This window comes from Centroberyx affinis, unplaced genomic scaffold, assembly GCF_046629955.1.
Source record: "Centroberyx affinis isolate AG114_WGS23_722 - 3 ecotype Tasmania unplaced genomic scaffold, CSIRO-AGI_Caff_v1 ptg006285l_1, whole genome shotgun sequence".
Taxonomy (NCBI): domain Eukaryota; kingdom Metazoa; phylum Chordata; class Actinopteri; order Beryciformes; family Berycidae; genus Centroberyx; species Centroberyx affinis.
This window is the reverse complement of record NW_027283195.1, coordinates 18,459-35,887: the sequence shown is the minus strand read 5'-3', so window position 1 is coordinate 35,887 and position 17,429 is coordinate 18,459. Positions and strand designations below refer to the sequence as shown.

The following is a 17,429-nucleotide window of genomic DNA, read 5'->3' as shown; positions in this document are numbered from 1 at the left end:
AATTATCAGTAATGCATTGCAGTAACAAAAAAACAGCTACCTAACGAACCCCAACAGAAGCAGATCAGAAAACAAGGAGGCTTCGTACTAAAATATGAGCAAATATACTTATCAAACAGAGGGAATTAGAAATAAAGGCCTGTCTCTAATATAAGCCTGCTTCCAATAAAGGCCTGGTGCCCTCTGCAGCTGAGGTAAATAAAGGCCCAGGCCAATATTAGAGGAAATACGGTATATTGGTTTGCCAATATTGTCATTTTATTAAAAATGAGATCTAGTCCAGCCATGATGCAGTTTGATTAATTACATATTTATTGTAGACTTGATAAATACTACACTGGTTGTTCATGGGAAGCCCCTAACCTGAACGGATTCTGATAACTGATTCTTCTTCTTTTTCTTCCTCTTTCTCTTCCTCTTCTTCTTAGTATTAGTGCTAGGCCTATTATTATTATTATTATTATTATTATTATTATTATTATCCTGGGTCTATATGCTGCTGCTGCAGAAGCTTTTCTACCTTGTCAAATTTAAAGATATTATTGGCGCAAAATATTGACTTAAATCCATAAATATCAGCCTTGGCCTTCAAAAACTTGTGGGTTGAACCCTATCCACTTCATGTTTGGACAAAATACAAAAGGAATTGGTGCAGTCTTAATTGTTCATCATCAATAGTTACAATGTAGTGGAAAACAACAACTTACCTCCTTCAACTGGCATGAGGGGGAGGAGATGATGACAGAATTTTCATTTTTGGGTGAACTATTCCTTTAACATGCAACTATGTAACTTTTAGTCACTACTCATACTAGCTTTTTCTAGCTTCATTAGCTCAGGGGTTTCCCAAACTTTATAAATTCAAGGAACCCCCCAAAATGCACTACCCCCATCTAGTTTTTGTCCCAGGGACGCCCCATTGTTGTCTCTCTGTACTGTAGGTGGAGAGAGTAAAACCTCTAATCAGAATAGTCATTAAGATAAGATAAGATAAGATAAGAAAGATAAAATTTTATTGTCTGTTCACACGAAAATTTGTCTTGCATCGCATGCTCTAACAATCATCAACACATAAAAAGAATCTGACATCTGACATTGATCACCTCCTTGCGCTCCTCTGTTGTTTGAGCAGTGTTATAGAGTGAGGAACAAAAGAGTGCTTGTACTTATTCTCCTTGCAGCCTGGCACCCTAAACCGCCTCCCAGAGGGCAGAAGTTGGTACTCCTCATGTAGGACATGAGATCCTCAGAGAGTGTGTTGTGTGTTGTGGGTTCAGACATTGTGTTGTTCATGCTGGTTGTCCATCTCCCCCCCAGGCTCTCAGGACTGTGTCGTATCAGGAGATCCTCACTACAACACCTTCGACAAAAAGTTCTACAGCTTCATGGGAACCTGTACCTACACACTGGCCAGGACCTGCAGGAACACCACAGGTACAGTAACAAGCTAATACACACACACACACACACACACACACACACACACACACACACACACACAACACAGACATACACATACAGTACTGTGCAAAAGTCTTAGGCACATGTAAAAAAACAATCTATAAAGTGAAGATGCTTTCAAAAATAACGAAATGAAAAGTTTCTCAAATATATCTAAGACAAAATGTATATAAAAAATCTCTTGTGCCTAAGACTTTTGCACAGTACTGTACACACACACAAACATCTGACAGCAGTCTGTGAAATAAATTATCTTGTTTCTAGCTTTTTCACTTGAATCTGATGCAGAGCAGCCCTGAGAATCTATAGCAGAGTAGTCAGTCAGTCATAAATATATTAACTAGCGCCCCCAGCTTTCCACAGAAAAATATCATAATCCACGGGTCAGAAATCTGCAGTTAGAAATAGAGGTTTATACATTTTCATGACATGCAGACACAACAGAACATGTCAGTTATGTATCAAACAAGGTTATTATAGTTTTGCATTTTTCATTAGTTTTTATTTTTATTTCGTTTTGACTTTTTGTTTTCAATTTCAGTTTGCTTTTAATTAGTTTTTAAAGAGGGTTTGCTAGTTTAGTTTAGTTTTTATTTTTTGAAAATGCTTCGTTTTTGTTTAGTTTTTATTAGTTTCAGTGTTAGTTTTAGTCTTTTTTTGTAATATGGGGTATTTGTCAGGGGCGAGATTCAAAAATTCAAAATACTAGGCTTATGTATGAAATAAATTGACAAAGACGAAAACTTAAGACATTTTCTCTATAATTTTAGTTTATTTTAGTTAGTTTTGTAAACACACAATACAGTTTCAGTTAGTTATCGTTTTTTTGTAAAGAATCATTTTTATTTTTATTTCAGTTAACGAAAATATTTTTTCACACCTAGTTTTTGTTATTTCGTTAGTTTTCGTTAATGATAATAACCTTGGTATCAAATCCACAAAATAAATACAATAAACTTATACATTAATTTATAAAGCTAGCATTTTTTTTTCTACATGTAACCTCCTTGTTCCCTAATACATAAAATACACACGCTACACACTTGGAGACATCAGAGTGGGTTGATGTGTTGAAGTGAGAGTCAATGGAGAATTTTTGGGCAAACCTCTAACCACAAGACACTGTAGTTGGACAGTTGTTGGACTGTTGTTCTGTTATTGCACTCATCACCCACTTTCCTTTCCTGTCCAGGTCCTTGGTTCTCTGTGGAGGGGAAGAACGAGGAGAGAGGAGTGTCGGGCGTCTCCTACCTCAAGAAACTCTACGTTACTGTCGATGGAATCACGGTCACCCTGATGAAGACCAGAAGAACACTGGTTAGTACGGTCAAAATATGTGCGGGTCAAAATGACACCTGACTTCCACTGGGAAAACGGGAGCGTATCTATGTTCCCAGGGTCCTATGTTCCCAGGGTACTATGTTTAACCCTAACCCTAACTAACCATATTAAGCCAATACAGAGCTGGGGAACATCTTTTTCAGGTTCCCATTATGTGCTATATAGAGCTGGGGAACATAGGACCCTGGTAACATAGAACCTTGGGAACATAGGACCCTGGGAACATAGGACCTTGGGAATATAGGACCCTGAGAACATAGGACCCTGGTAACATAGGACCTTGGGAACATAGGACCCTGGGAACATAGGACCTTGGGAACATAGGACCCTGGTAACATAGGACCTTGGGAACATAGGACCCTGGGAGAGCACATATGTAGAACTGGGGAACATAGGACCCTGGGAACATAGGACCTTGGGAACATAGGACCCTGGGAACATAGGACCTTGGGAACATAGGACCCTGGTAACATAGGACCTTGGGAACATAGGACCTTGGGAACATAGGACCCTGGGAACATAGGACCTTGGGAACATAGGACCCTGGGAACATAGGACCCTGGGAGAGCACATATGTAGAACTGGGGAACATAGGACCCTGGTAACATAGGACCTTGGGAACATAGGACCCTGGGAACATAGGAATGACTCCAGGAAAACAGCAATATTTACTCTATAATGATAACCGGCATGGAAGTTCCCCTCTGCAAAATTTCCCAAACAATTCATCCCGTGTTCACATGATTTATAGGAACATACAATTTGAACTTTTATGTTTTTAAATATTTCATTCATCATAATTTAATCAGCCATGTCCAACTGTATGAAAAACAGTCATTTGTTGTGATATTTATATCAACATATGTATCCTAGTTTTCAAACTTTATACAGTATTCTTTTCACTCAAAGATCAGGGTTTTTCAAAGTTTGAAAAATGATTTTTATTATACTTCAAAGCAGCACAGTATCATTATCGCAGGAGGATGACTGGGCAACTCCACACACACACACACACACACACACACAGACACACACACACACACACACACACACACACACACACCACAGATGTAGTCCATTTCTCCATATCTCTCCTAATCCCACGTCTTCGCGCAATTACAACTCCCCACTCAAAGCCCGTCCCTCGTTCTGTTCACCTTTTTTTCCCCTTATCTCGGCTTTCTCCTCCTTATCTCTTTTTCCTTGGCTTTCATCTCGTCGTAATGCTATAATCCCATAAATCTGTCCATACTCTTTCTCCTCATCCTCTCCTGCATTTGTCTGTTTGATCCGTCCGCAGATCAAACAGGTTTTCTCAGAGCGAATGCTTGTCTTGTCTTATCCGAGAGCTCAGCGATCCAAATCCTCATTAGCTGGGTTTCCGTTTTTTTTTCCATGAACTGTGATGCATCCAGTTTGAAAAGTTAAATGGAAACAGCAAATTTACTCAATATCTCAAAAAAAAAAGTCTTTACGCTCGCCTGAAGCCGAAAATAAATAATGTAAATGTATGTGATAAATGATGACGGAATGAATTTTGAAATATTTGTAAAATGTCTGTCCACCACGACCTTCGAAAATACCACGTGTTATTTCTAACATGTATACATCACAATTGTGGTCATATAACCATTAGGTGATACATTAGAATATCATACATGTTGTTTTGAACAAGTACAAGTCTCCATCGTGGTCGTATGACCATTAGTTGATACATTAGAACAGGGATTCTCAACCTTTTTCATAACAAGGACCCTGATTTAGTCCACATTAGAGATTTCATCTCTCAAACCCAAATCTGAGAATATTTTTATTGTTAGATATGGTTTTGTCCAGAATTCCATGACTATCTGTATTGTAGGTAGAGAGATAACAGTGGAACTATGATCAATTCTTCTACGTTGTCTAACTGTGTTAACTTCTTGTAAATGAAATAAAGGTGAAGTTTAACAATTAGTCAGTTTGCTGGGGACCCCCTGAAACTCCCTCAAGGACCCCTGGTGGTCCCCGGACCCCACATTGAGAACCACTGCATTAGAATATCATGTGTGTGTTGTTTGTAACATGTATAAGTCTCAGCTGTGGTTATATGACGATTAGTTGATACATTAGAATATCATACATGTTGTTTCTAACAAGTATAAGTCTCATTTTTGTTTCATTGTGGTTATATGACCATTAGTTTGTATATTAGAATGTCATACGAATGTTAGTACATTAGAATATCATATCATGTTGTTTCAAACCTTTGTTGTTGTATGACCATTAGTTAGTGCGTTAGAATATTGCCAAGGTCATTTGTTTGTTCTCGTCTTCGCATAAAGCATGGAATATGACCGACATTAACAAACTAAAGAGCAACTTGCCAAATACTAATCGCTAAGCTGTGAATCTTGTGGATGTTTTTTTTTTTGACGTTCTCTAAAAGTTTGCTTAAATAATAACTAAACCCCAAACCCAAATCTGTGGTGAAGCCTGACACCTAATGGTGAAAAGTAGGGTGCTGCACTGGCCGTCTGCTATTGGCTGGTGTTTGTGCCAGGTGATGTCACCTTCCACAGTGTACAACAGGTGGTGACATCACCTGGCACAAAGACTAGCCAATAACAGATGAGCAGTGCAGTACCCTACTTTTCACCATTAAGCGTCAGGCTTCACCAAAGATTTGGGTTTGGAGTTTAGTTACTTTTTAAAATTCACTTGACTGGCTTGATGGGAATATACCTGTAGCTGCTGTTTGCTGACATCCTGTCTTCCCTCCATCCTGCAGGTGAATGGCCGTCGCGTTGCCCTCCCTCACTCCCCCTCTCCTCTCATCTCCCTAAGTCTTGCCGGTCAGTATGTCACCCTGCAGACGACCTTCGGCCTCCGGGTGCGCTGGGATGGAAACCATTACGCCCAGATCTCAGTTCCCAGGTTGGTATGTTTAAATTTAACAAGCAGGTGGCAGGGGTTGGGTTATAATGTCAAATACTATCGTTTTGTTATAATAGGATTACTTTGGCTATTTACATACATATGAACTTGGGTTTGACCGATAAGGCTAACACTGATGCCAATACTTTTAGACTGAAGCTGCCAATAGCCGATATCTGTGCTGCTTTCAATATCTTTAAATTTTCAAAAAAAATTGAAAAAATTGTGTTCGGTGTTCAGAAAAGAACTCAAATCAAATCAAAACTTGACAATACTTGAAACTAAAACTTCAGGTTAAAGGCCTCCCATAGTCAACCAGTGTAGTGATCAATCCTACAATAAATATCTAATAGAACAAACTGCATCATATGCAATCAGTAGGACACATGAGGAAGGGCTGTGGCCACATATTATGTTAACATATCACTGCCTAGGATCCCTGGGAAAAGCAGAAATTAATGTTTTTCTGGTGATATAATTCAGTTTTGTTCATATTGGTGGTTGTGTTGCCTTCTGATCACTTACTGGAAGTCATAGGTTACCCTCGTTTTTATTTACCTATCTAAGTAAAAATATGCATATTTCATGAAAACCTGCTTGAGAAATCCAAGGGACATCTGTGCAAGCTGTAGTTCAAAGGTCATACAAACAGATCGCTCATCTCTAATAAATCCTTCCAACAGTCTTAACGATTCAGTCGACTTCATTATCTTCCATTGATGATGCCTTGACTAATCTGAGTCCTCTGCACATTCTTTCTAGTTTCTCTCTGTTTTCTTCTGTAACTTTTACTCCAGCGAAGGAAAATGGTATCTGGCCATTAAGTCCGCTTAAGACCTTCCTCTTCATCTCTTAATCCCTCATTCTCCCTGTCTTCGTCTGTCCGCCCCAGCTCCTACCATGAGCAGATGTGTGGTCTTTGTGGCGACTACGACGGGAACCCGAACGACGACTTCACCAAACCAGATGGCACCCAGGTCACGAACGCCAACGACTTCGGCAACAGCTGGCAGACGGACGAGGATGAGGACGACTCGTGAGTTTGGCCTCCTACATCCCTTTGCCATAATCTGGGAGTTTTCTGATTTCCTCGGAAGTTCCTCGGAAGTTCCTTGGAAGGGTGACACGTGACTCACACAGATTCCCATGTGATGAATACTGCCATCTATTAATCAAGTTTTCTATGCAGTTGTCATGGGTATGGTGACTGTGTATGCAACTCAAAGGCATGTGGTTGGCGAACACTGCTATACGGCATAAACCTTAAAGTAAAACCACCAATGTCATGAGTCGCCCACTTTTCCACCAACATAGAACAGGTTCCGTTCCAGTTCGTGCACCTACTTTTGAACCGTTCGGAGCATTTTGACCAAAAATAAATTGGTTCGGAACCCGAAAAGTTGGTTCAAAAATAGCAGGTTTTCAAGTGCGAACTGTGACGACATCACTGGCCGTGTCATATTCTACAGGTATAATAACAGACCAAAAGCTCGCAGGTAATCACTGCGATCTGCCATCTTGCTACTACTGTTTAGTTCCGATGTGCATTGTGCAACGCCCTCCCTTGATTACAATGGTTCCACTCAAAACTGGTGGAAAGGCGGGCCCGTTCGCTAGATAGCACCAAGGTTCCAAGAATCCTGAACGGAACAGGTTCAAGAACCAGAGCTAATTTGGTGGAAAAGGGATGTCTGAGAACTTTCTGATTTCCCCCCATAACAATCCTCGAGGTTGAACATGAGGGAATGAGCCATCGGAAGACATTGGAAGCACCTTAAAAACCAACACTCCTGGTGTGTTTGTATGTTTATCAGGTGTACCCCAGGTACCAAGCCTGATCCAGACTGTGACCCCAAACTGGAGGCTGAGGTGGTGAAACCAGACAAATGTGGCAAAATCAAAGACCCTGCTGGACCCTTCAGGTAAGAAGACATTTACACTGGGTATTTACTTTTTTTTTTTTTTAAGTTTATTTTTTAGGCCATTTTGCCTTTATTTCGGATAGTTGAGAGTAGCGATAGACAGGAAAGACAGGCAGATAGGAGAACGTCATGCAACAAAGGTCCCAGGCTGGACTTGAACCCAGGACGTTGCGGTTGTGTGGTACGCGCCCTAGCCAAGTTTTGGTGATTATTTACCTGCTCCACATGTTGGGCAGCAGGGTGCTTTAGTGTTTAGAGAGAACTGGGTTCAAACCCCCACCCTGCTGAAGTCTCCTTGAGCAAGAAACTAAGGTCCAGATTCACTATGATTGTGTTTGCGAGGGCGATTTGCACATTTTTTGTGCTTCAGTTGCTTGAGCTAAGCAAGATAATAGCCTCCTCCATCACCAACTGCATGGGCAAATAGCTTCAGCTGTAAGACTAATCCATCCATCTACCCTTGCACCCCAAAGGCCCTTTATAATTCAAGCGTTCTCTGGTCTGATCTGAGATTCTAGGACATAACCGCCCTCCTTTTGCCTCCTGACTTGCTGGTGATGATGCTGCATTCCTTCCATTCTGAATGGACAAACTCGAAGTCTTAATACGTTTAGTCTCAAAGTCTTAACATCACCTTTCAAAGGATCTCATATGTGCTACAACCGTTTTGGGGAAGTTGCTGCGGCAACGTGTTAGTTAATTGGGTGTAATCTTGATTTGCATGGCCTCCCCTACAAATAACTATTATGTGGCCAAAATAATGAGATTTACATATAATTTCCGTGTGCATGACCATGACCGGCACAAAGAGGCTTTATTTTTTGACCAGCGCTATTAGACAGATTTCCACTCATTGTGCACGGTTAGTGGCTTTCTGATTTGGTCATTTTGTGATATAGTACACACTCTTCCCTGTGCAAACCTTTAGTGAATCTGGGCCTAAGTGTTTTCTGGCTGACACTTTCATTCAAAGCACCTTACAATGCAATATATAATATATGATATGGTACTATACTCTGTAATTTTCACAGCAAAAAACTGCTGCTTAACAATTTTTGTGCAACTTATCTTTAAAGCTAGCCATTTTCATGCCAAAATATTCCAAGTATTCAGTGTTTCCCTTTACAAATTTTTTTTTGTCAAGGTGGAAAGCCCATGAAACAGAGTTTAGATCATGGGACGCTAAAATTCTCCATTGAAACCCATACTACTGCTACTGCCACTAAGTATCAGCACACACATCTAGTAGGGATGAGTAATATCAGATCGCATGCTGTGTGACTACAGTAATGTGATCACAACAAAACAGCAGCTGTAAAATATATAGTCATCGGTAACACTTTACAATGCTTAATAAGCATTAACTTAATTAACAATTAACTAATGTGTCTGGTAATCATTTACTAATGGTGTTCATGTTAACTAAGGTATTAATTTATACATTATTTAATAGTCATCTTTATAAACTATTAAATAATGTATAAATTAATACCTTAGTTAACATGAACACCATTAGTAAATTACATTATGTTACGTTAATGCTTATTAAGCATTAACTAACCCTTAACTTAGTGACCCTTATTGTAAAGTGTTCTTACTTACTTACATACTTTTGAGAAATTTTAAATTAAGTCAATAACTTTTTGAATTATAGAGAAAAAAATGTTTCGAAAGAAGGTGGCATTTAGCCTGTGATTATAGACTCTAAAATAATTTTGCTAATTTTGAAATTACCGTTGATAATAGTTATAGATGATAATGGTAAAGAAAGTACAATCTGTTCAGTCCAGAAATATTTGTTCAACTGCATATTGTATTAGCCTTATGTTCTCTCCAGCCAAGCAATACAATACACACACACACACACACACACACACACCTAGAAACATACATTGTATTTTATGATTTAAAGATTTATAGAAACCGGGATGTAAATAACTTCATGGACTTAATCCATTAAGATGAGATCATGATAATCCATCTGATCCACCTATAGATGACTACATTACAGACACACCCACACCCACCCACCCACCCACCCACCCACACACACACACACACACACACACACACACACACACACATCAGTGTTTTAGTATCTTCACAAAGATTATCTATGCACCTATCTTAGATTACAATAGCAGCTCCTTCTAATCTGGATATCACAACGTAAGCATTGGACTCTGCACCCCACACCCACCCACACCCACCCACCCACACACACACACACACACACACACACACACACACACACACAGCAGTGCTTAAGTATTTCCTAGGCAAACACATGTGGAGAAAGTGGAATGTTTTATGGCTTAGCATGTTTACCTCTTCCCCTCTGTCCTTCACCAGAGACTTTTTTCTGTTTTCACTCTTTTATCACTCTCATATTCATTTACAGCATTACATTGCCTCTGCTTCTTTTGTATAATTTCTTAACCCTTCTGCAGTGTTGTCAGACTTGGCACTTCTTCTATTTGTTTAGTTCTCTACAGCAGTGGTTCTCAACGTGGGGTCCGGGGACCACCCAGGGGTCCTTGAGGGGGTTCCCGGGGGTCCCCAGCAAATTGATGAATTATTAAACTTCACCATTATTTCATTTACAAGAAGTTAACACAATTAGAGAACGTAGAGGAATAACTATTTTGATCATAGTTTCACTGTTATCTCTCTACCTACAATACAGATAGTCATGGAATTATGGAAAAAATCATATCTAGGAATACAAATATCAGATTTGGGTGCGAGAGAAAAAATCTCACACCAAATGGGGGACTGTGGCCCTAATCTGTAGTAAATTAGGGGTCCTTGATATGAAAAAGGTTGAGAATCACTGCTCTACAGGGCATGCTAATGCTTTAGCACACTGTGTACTTTTAGTGTACTGGTTCTCAAACTAGGGTCTGGGGACCATCTCACATATTCTGATATTTGTCGCTGTGAAGAACAATCTTCATCTATACAGTGATATGACCTAGTTAGCAGGGGCAAGATGTCTATCTGCGTAAATCATATTGAACACCAGACAACATCTTCAAAACAAATCAAGGTCTGCAAAAAGTATGGAATTTTTTTAATTGAAAACGTGTAGGAACCCTGAAACCTTGCGTGGCCACGGTTTTCATTTTTGGGTGAACTATACCTTTAATATACACTCTGTAGCACCTCAGTTGAGTGAATTGCTACCAACCGTCTCATCACACAACACATCTTTTGCTTCTTTTCCTTCGCTTCCTTTCCGGAGGTGTATCGGCATGTCGGACCGACTCCCTTCTGCTCTCCATAGAAAGGCAATTTAAGGATCTTTCTGTTTTCTGCCTCCTACAGGGAGTGTATCGGTGTGGTGGACCCGACTCCGTTCTTCCAGAGCTGCGTGTATGACATGTGTCAGTTCAACGGCCAGCAGCATGTCCTGTGTGACCAGCTGCAGGCCTACACCGACGCCTGCCAAAGCGCCGGATCCAAAGTCCACCAGTGGAGGACGCCGGACTTCTGCCGTAAGTCTTCGTATGGAACAGCGTGGAACTGATCAGGGGATGGTCGCATAACAAATCATCTCGCTGGGTGTCAAACAAAGACTCTGTATATAGCATGCAGTACTGTGCAGTAATGTAGAGAGAGAAAGAAGTACACAAACACTAGACACAGCTGATCAAAGTTGGTCAGAGTTTATATAAAGTAATTCTGACTTTAATCTCAGAAACTCAGAATTCTGACTTTTAGCATAATTTGAAATTGAATTTATTAGTTTGAAACTGAATTCCAATACACTTGAAACTGAATGTAATATTATGAAATTGAATTAATTCAAATTCAGTTTTTTAATGCAATTATTCAAGTTGAGCAATTCAAATTCAAATATAACTAATTCAATTTCAGTTTCTAGTGACACATATTTCTGCCCATAGTTTATGCCTTGGACTACTGCATCACTGTGTTGTGTCTAATGCAGCTGATGTCAGTATTTTCACCCTTTTCAGCGTTGGTCTCATTGTTGATAGATGTGATAATAACTGGCTCTATCTTGTCTATTTATATTAGTATTCTCTCAAAATGTTAAACATTGGAGGGAGACAGAATAGGCTGAAAGCCATGATTGGTCATCTATCCCTCGCTCCACTCATCCATCTATTCATCCTACTTCCATCCATCCCTCCTTCCAGCCCTGGCCTGTCCTCCTAACAGCTCCTACTCGTTGTGTGTGAGCTCGTGTCCGGAGACGTGTCTGGGCGTGGTCGGGCCGCCGGGTTGTGAAGACGTGTGTGTCGAGGGGTGCCAGTGTGACCCGGGCTTCATCCTCAGCGACGAGAAGTGTGTCCCGCTCAAAGACTGTGGCTGCGTCGACACCAGTGGAACCTACCATCCTGTAAGTGGGAGCAACCACAACGCTCAAGCTCAACAGCTCTATTTAAAATATGAAAAAATACATTTAAAATATTCACCAAAATTCTCCTTGGATATCGTTGAGAGATGACCAGAAACAAAGGCCACAGCAACTGATTGATGTTAATCCATAACGTTAGCTAATGTTAATAGTCAGCCTATTTCATGTTGTTAACGTTATATATTGTATATCTCCAGTTGTGGAAGAAGTACTGAGATCTTTTACGTAAGTAAAAGTAGCAATACAACAATGTAAAGATACTCCATTACAAGTAAAAGTCCTGCATTCAAAATCTTACTTTAGCAAAAGTACATGAGTATTGGCAGCAAAATGTACTTAGAGTATCAAAGTAAACGTACTCATTATGCAAACTGTCCCCATTTAGACAGTTATATTTTTCATAAATTATTGGAATATTAATACTGATTTATTGACATACATGTGCATGTAAGCAGCATTTTAAAGTTGTCAACGTGAAGCTAATCTTAACAATTTAGCTATACTTTTGGGTAGTCTAATCTATAACAATGCTATTTTATAGTTATTTTATAAAGATGATCAAATGTTTTAAATATAAAATATTGATCTGAAAAGTAACTAGTAACTATAGCTGTGAAATAAATGTAATGGAGTAAAAAGTACAATATTTCCCCCTAAAATTTAGTGGAGTAAGTACAAAGTAGCATAAAATGGAAATACTCAAGTAAAGTACAAGTACCTCAAAATTGTACTTAAGTACAGTACTTGAGTAAATGTATTTAGTTACTTTCCACCACTGTATATCTCCAAACCAACTAGGTTTAAATGTGTAAGTTGTAGCTGACAACTAGTTTCAACAGTAGCAGTTCTAACCAGCTAATGCTAGTTGTTAGACCATTTGAGTATGAGTATCGGTCACATCCACAGACCAGTGGGTTGAAAGTGTATCTGACCTGAACATTGAAGCTTTCATAAAAGCCTGATGCTGTACAATCTTAGACATTTTTCTACTCTGATTGTATTAGTCTGAATGTACACCTTTTTTTGTGTGTGTGTGTGTGTGTGTGTGTGTGTGTGTGTGTGTGTGTCAGGTGGGCGATGACTGGTATTTGGAAGGTTGTGAGCAGAAGTGCATGTGTCAGGGCGGAGGGTTGATCCAGTGCCACAACACCAGCTGTACCCCTGCCACTGAGAGCTGCCAGCTACAGGATGGAGAATATGGATGCCACCCTCTGGGTATACACACACACACACACACACACACACACACAAACACATACAAACACATACACATTCTTTTAGGTGGGTTAGCAGCTCTCTAAGACAGGGAAAGGCAGGTTTCACTGCAGGTTTTAAAGACCCCTGAGTAACATATTTCTTGTCTGAAATGATTTCTCTGGTCAGAAATCAAAGCTAAACTCATCCCCCTCTTGCCCACCTGCAGGCACTGGTATCTGCTCAGTATCAGGCGACCCCCACTACACGTCCTTTGACAAGAAAACCCACCATTATATGGGAGCCTGCTCCTACACCCTGACCAAACCCTGCAACACCACCTCCGGCTTGCCGTACTTCACTGTCGACACCCAGAACGAGCACAGAGGAAGCAATAGGAAGGTTTCTTATGTCAGAGCAGTGGTGATCAACGTGGACGGCACAACCGTCATCCTCGGCAAGGGCCGCACAGTCCAGGTAAGAGGCATCTAGCATCCCAGCATCTACTGTGATGAAGCTACCACATTTAGTTAAAGGTGCATTTATAACTTACTACCACATTACTTTAGAGACATTAGTATAATTACCGTAAAAGACACATCACCAAGGAGATTGGCAGCCTCTACCAGCCTCTACTCTGTATTTTCCATTGTGAGCCACCAGCTCAGATTTGGAGGGAAATCCAAGTATACCCAGCTGCAGCCTGCGGAACGGGGCGGGGCTACAGATCGAACCTGTAATCCCGCCCATTGATGATTTCATTGGTTTAGAGGTCAAAACAGGGCGGGACTACAGATCGCCTGTGATCTAAACTGAGAATCCAGTATTGTTGGAAACGAGGGAAGTAGTGGTGTGTTTACTTAGCTGTAGTTATTCAATTTAGTTTCCTACCGTATATATATTCACAAACACCCTGTTGCATGTAAGTTAAGTCAATAACACCAGCAATTAAAATAAAATGTTTTTATGGTGAAATATATTTATTACCTTTTCGATTTCTTTCAAATGACAAAGATAGTAAAATTCACACTATTAATGTTAGCTACAGATTGCTAGCTGCTAACCATTAGCTACAGATCGCTAGCTGCTAACGTTAGCTACAGATCGAAGCTGTAATCCCGCCCATTGATGATTTCATTAATGGGCATGGATTAAATGTGTTAAAGTAATCTGTTCTTTTGAACTACCCATGCAATGAAGACTTTTTACCCTTTGAGGAGTGCCTTAGAAATCCGTCCTGTTCACTGAAAGCAACAACCAAAGAGCATCTTCTCCCCACACAAACTCAATAGAACGGTTCGTCATCAGCGTATCTGTTTTTTCTCCAGGTGAATGGGACCGTGGTCGTCCCTCCGCTCACCCTGACCAATGGGGTTAAGATCTACCTGAGTGGAAAGTTTGTTGTCTTGGAGGCGACCTTTGGCCTGAGGGTGCGTTTTGATGGCAACCACCACGCCGATGTCACCCTGCCCACGTCCTACAGCGGCCTGCTCTGCGGCATGTGTGGTGAGGATCAATACAAGTTATCAGCTATGTACATGCAATCCCGTTTTAACTTGCTCACTGTGGTAACCTGGTTTTGAGTCATTATAACTCGGTTCAAACTAGAAGGGCACTCGGAGAGCGCAGACCTCTGCCAAGGTTCGTGCTATTATTGCTTGTTCGTGAGTCGGATCCGGATCCGCTCCAAAATTTAATGGGTTCTTCCTTGGCCCATGCTACACCCTTCCACCAAGTTTCATGGAAATCGGGCCAGTAGTTTTTCCGTAATCCTGCTAAAAGTCAAACAAACGGCACCGAAAACATAATCTCCTTGCCGGAGGTAATAAAGGTAACTGAACTAGCGGTAACGCTTTATTTACCCGGTCCACAATTTCCTAATAATTTCCAAGAAAGGAACTTTTAATTTCTTTGGAAATTTCCTGGAAAGAACCATGAAATTATGTAATAGTTATACAGAAAATGTAAGCAGTCTGGTGGAGTCGATAAGATACTCTCAATTTCTAAAAGAATTTCCTGGAAAGGGGGAGGGGTTGTCCATTGGCCCTATAGGACTATAGTGGAGAGCCACACCTAGGCAAGGAAAATGGAAGTAGCTCTATAGTAAGGTGACATTTTGGTCTGAATCAATCAGTATGATTGAAAATCATGTGAAAATGTCCAGGTCAAACATGGCCAGAGTTCTGCTTTAAATTACTCAAAGCCATTGTTGTGCAGAGAGTGTTAAGCTCTGTGTCTGTCCCGGCAGGAAACTTCAACAGTCGACCCAGTGACGACAACATTAAACCAGACGGTAAACCAGCCGCCAACTCCAACGACCTGGGAGACAGCTGGCAGGTCCCTGACCCCAGGCCTGAGTGAGTCACACAAAAAAATGAAAAATGGGTAGTATGAAATAAGTGAAAAATGACTGTATATCATATTAGTAGACAATTCATATTAGTTACACAGAGCTCCACATACATGCTTATGCAAACATGCGCACACTGAAGAACACGACCAAACTCATTAATACATTCCTTTATCCTTCCATCTTTCTCTTCCCTCCCTTCATCTCTTCGTCAGCTGTACCAATGGCGGAGGACAGGAGGACTGTGATGAAGATGTGGAGGAGGAGGCAGAGAAGCCCACGAGCTGTGGCATGATCACTGATCCCAATGGTAAGACACACACACACACACACACACACACACACACACACACACACACACACACACACACACACACACAAAGATCTACATCTTTCCCAGTGGCTAGTGTTCTTGGATGTTCATCCATCTGTTTATCTCTTACAAGTAACTACCAAATGTATTGATAAGTAGTAAGTTGTTGTAGGTTATTGGATTTGTATCTTGCATCTGTAATTTCCATAACAACTTACAATTTATTACATTTAAACTGCAGTATGACCTCCAGTTAGTGATCATCATAAGGCATCACAACCACCATTACATCCAAAAATCTGTTATACAATCAATCAAAACGAGTTCATAAACAACAAGTATCACAGATTTTTAAGCGATTTATTCAAGACACTAGTAATTAAGGGATTTTTCATGCCTTTTGTGCATAGTTTACAGGGCTATTAAGTGGAAATTAATGGAAAAATTCCTGTCTCCCTGAATTTTTAATTAAATTAGAAAGTAAGGAGTCGTTAAGAAGGAAGGGTTGGTTTTTGGTTATTTGTTTGTTTGTTTTTTTGTTATTATTATTTATTCTTTTTTATTGTATCCGTAGAAATTCTATGCGGGACGAGGGGTGGGGGAAAAAATGAGTCCTTAATGTATATTGTATTTTTTTTGTACCTGTTAAATGAATAAGTACATTTATAAAAAAAGAAAATAAAAAAAAAGAAAGTAAGGAGTCAAGATTAAGGGGGTGTTTAAGAAGGTTTCGATGGGATCTCCTCCATTAATAACTCCCTTAATTAATTTTAAGGGGATTTTGCATGAATTAAGGAGTGAATTCATGTCAATTAATGAAAATGTAAGGTTATTTTAAGGGATTACTGGTTCGTAGAGAAAAATAAGAACTAATGAAAAATACCAAACTACAATAACCCTGGTGCAAAGTGCAAATACCAACAAACAAACGTTTTGATGTAAACATTTATGACAGCCTAATAGGGTGGCAAAGCTATTCTGCAAATAAAAAGTTGGGTAAAGTGAGTTTAGGTGGCTTTAACCTCCATCCCTGTACCTCGTGGTTCAAGAGCTTCTCCTGTCTGTCCTCAGGTATCTTCAAGCCATGCCATGCTGTAGTCCCCCCTCACCCTTACTTTGAGAACTGTGTGTACGACCTGTGTGCCACGGGAGGCCAGACGGTGGCGCTGTGCCAGGCCATAGAGAGCTACGCCGACCTGTGTGCCGCCGCCGGAGTGCCCATCGCATGGAGAAACAACACCTTCTGTCGTAAGTGTGTGTGTGTGTGTGTGTGTGTGTGTGTGTAGGGAAGATAGAGAGGAAGTTGTGCGTTGTGTTGTGTCATGTTATTACTACGCAGTTTACTGATTGCACAAATATTTAATTGTATTCCTGCAGGTGAGACCAAGTCAACCTTGCTTGAGTCCCAAGTCGGTCTCAAGTCTTGAGGCACAAGTCTCAAGTCTAAATGTAGATTACCAAGTCAAGTCCATGTCATTAATGTCAAGTCCCAAGTCTAAATGTAGATCACCAAGTCAAGTCTATGTCATTAATGTCAAGTCCCAAGTC

The 17,429-nt window shown here is 40.4% G+C and overlaps 1 protein-coding gene across 1 annotated transcript in view; it reads left to right on the top strand.

The window, feature by feature from the left end:
* zanl (zonadhesin, like) overlaps positions 1-17,429 on the top strand; it is a gene marked incomplete at both ends in the record, with an annotated part of 53,168 nt that overhangs the window by 17,529 nt on the left and 18,210 nt on the right. Inside the window, 13 exon segments of the mRNA XM_071512446.1 lie at positions 1,318-1,434; positions 2,654-2,799; positions 5,573-5,718; positions 6,611-6,754; positions 7,533-7,640; positions 10,968-11,137; positions 11,804-12,006; positions 13,095-13,239; positions 13,448-13,695; positions 14,547-14,724; positions 15,467-15,575; positions 15,784-15,878; positions 16,953-17,129. Of these exon segments, the coding sequence (XP_071368547.1) occupies positions 1,318-1,434; positions 2,654-2,799; positions 5,573-5,718; positions 6,611-6,754; positions 7,533-7,640; positions 10,968-11,137; positions 11,804-12,006; positions 13,095-13,239; positions 13,448-13,695; positions 14,547-14,724; positions 15,467-15,575; positions 15,784-15,878; positions 16,953-17,129 (1,986 nt within the window).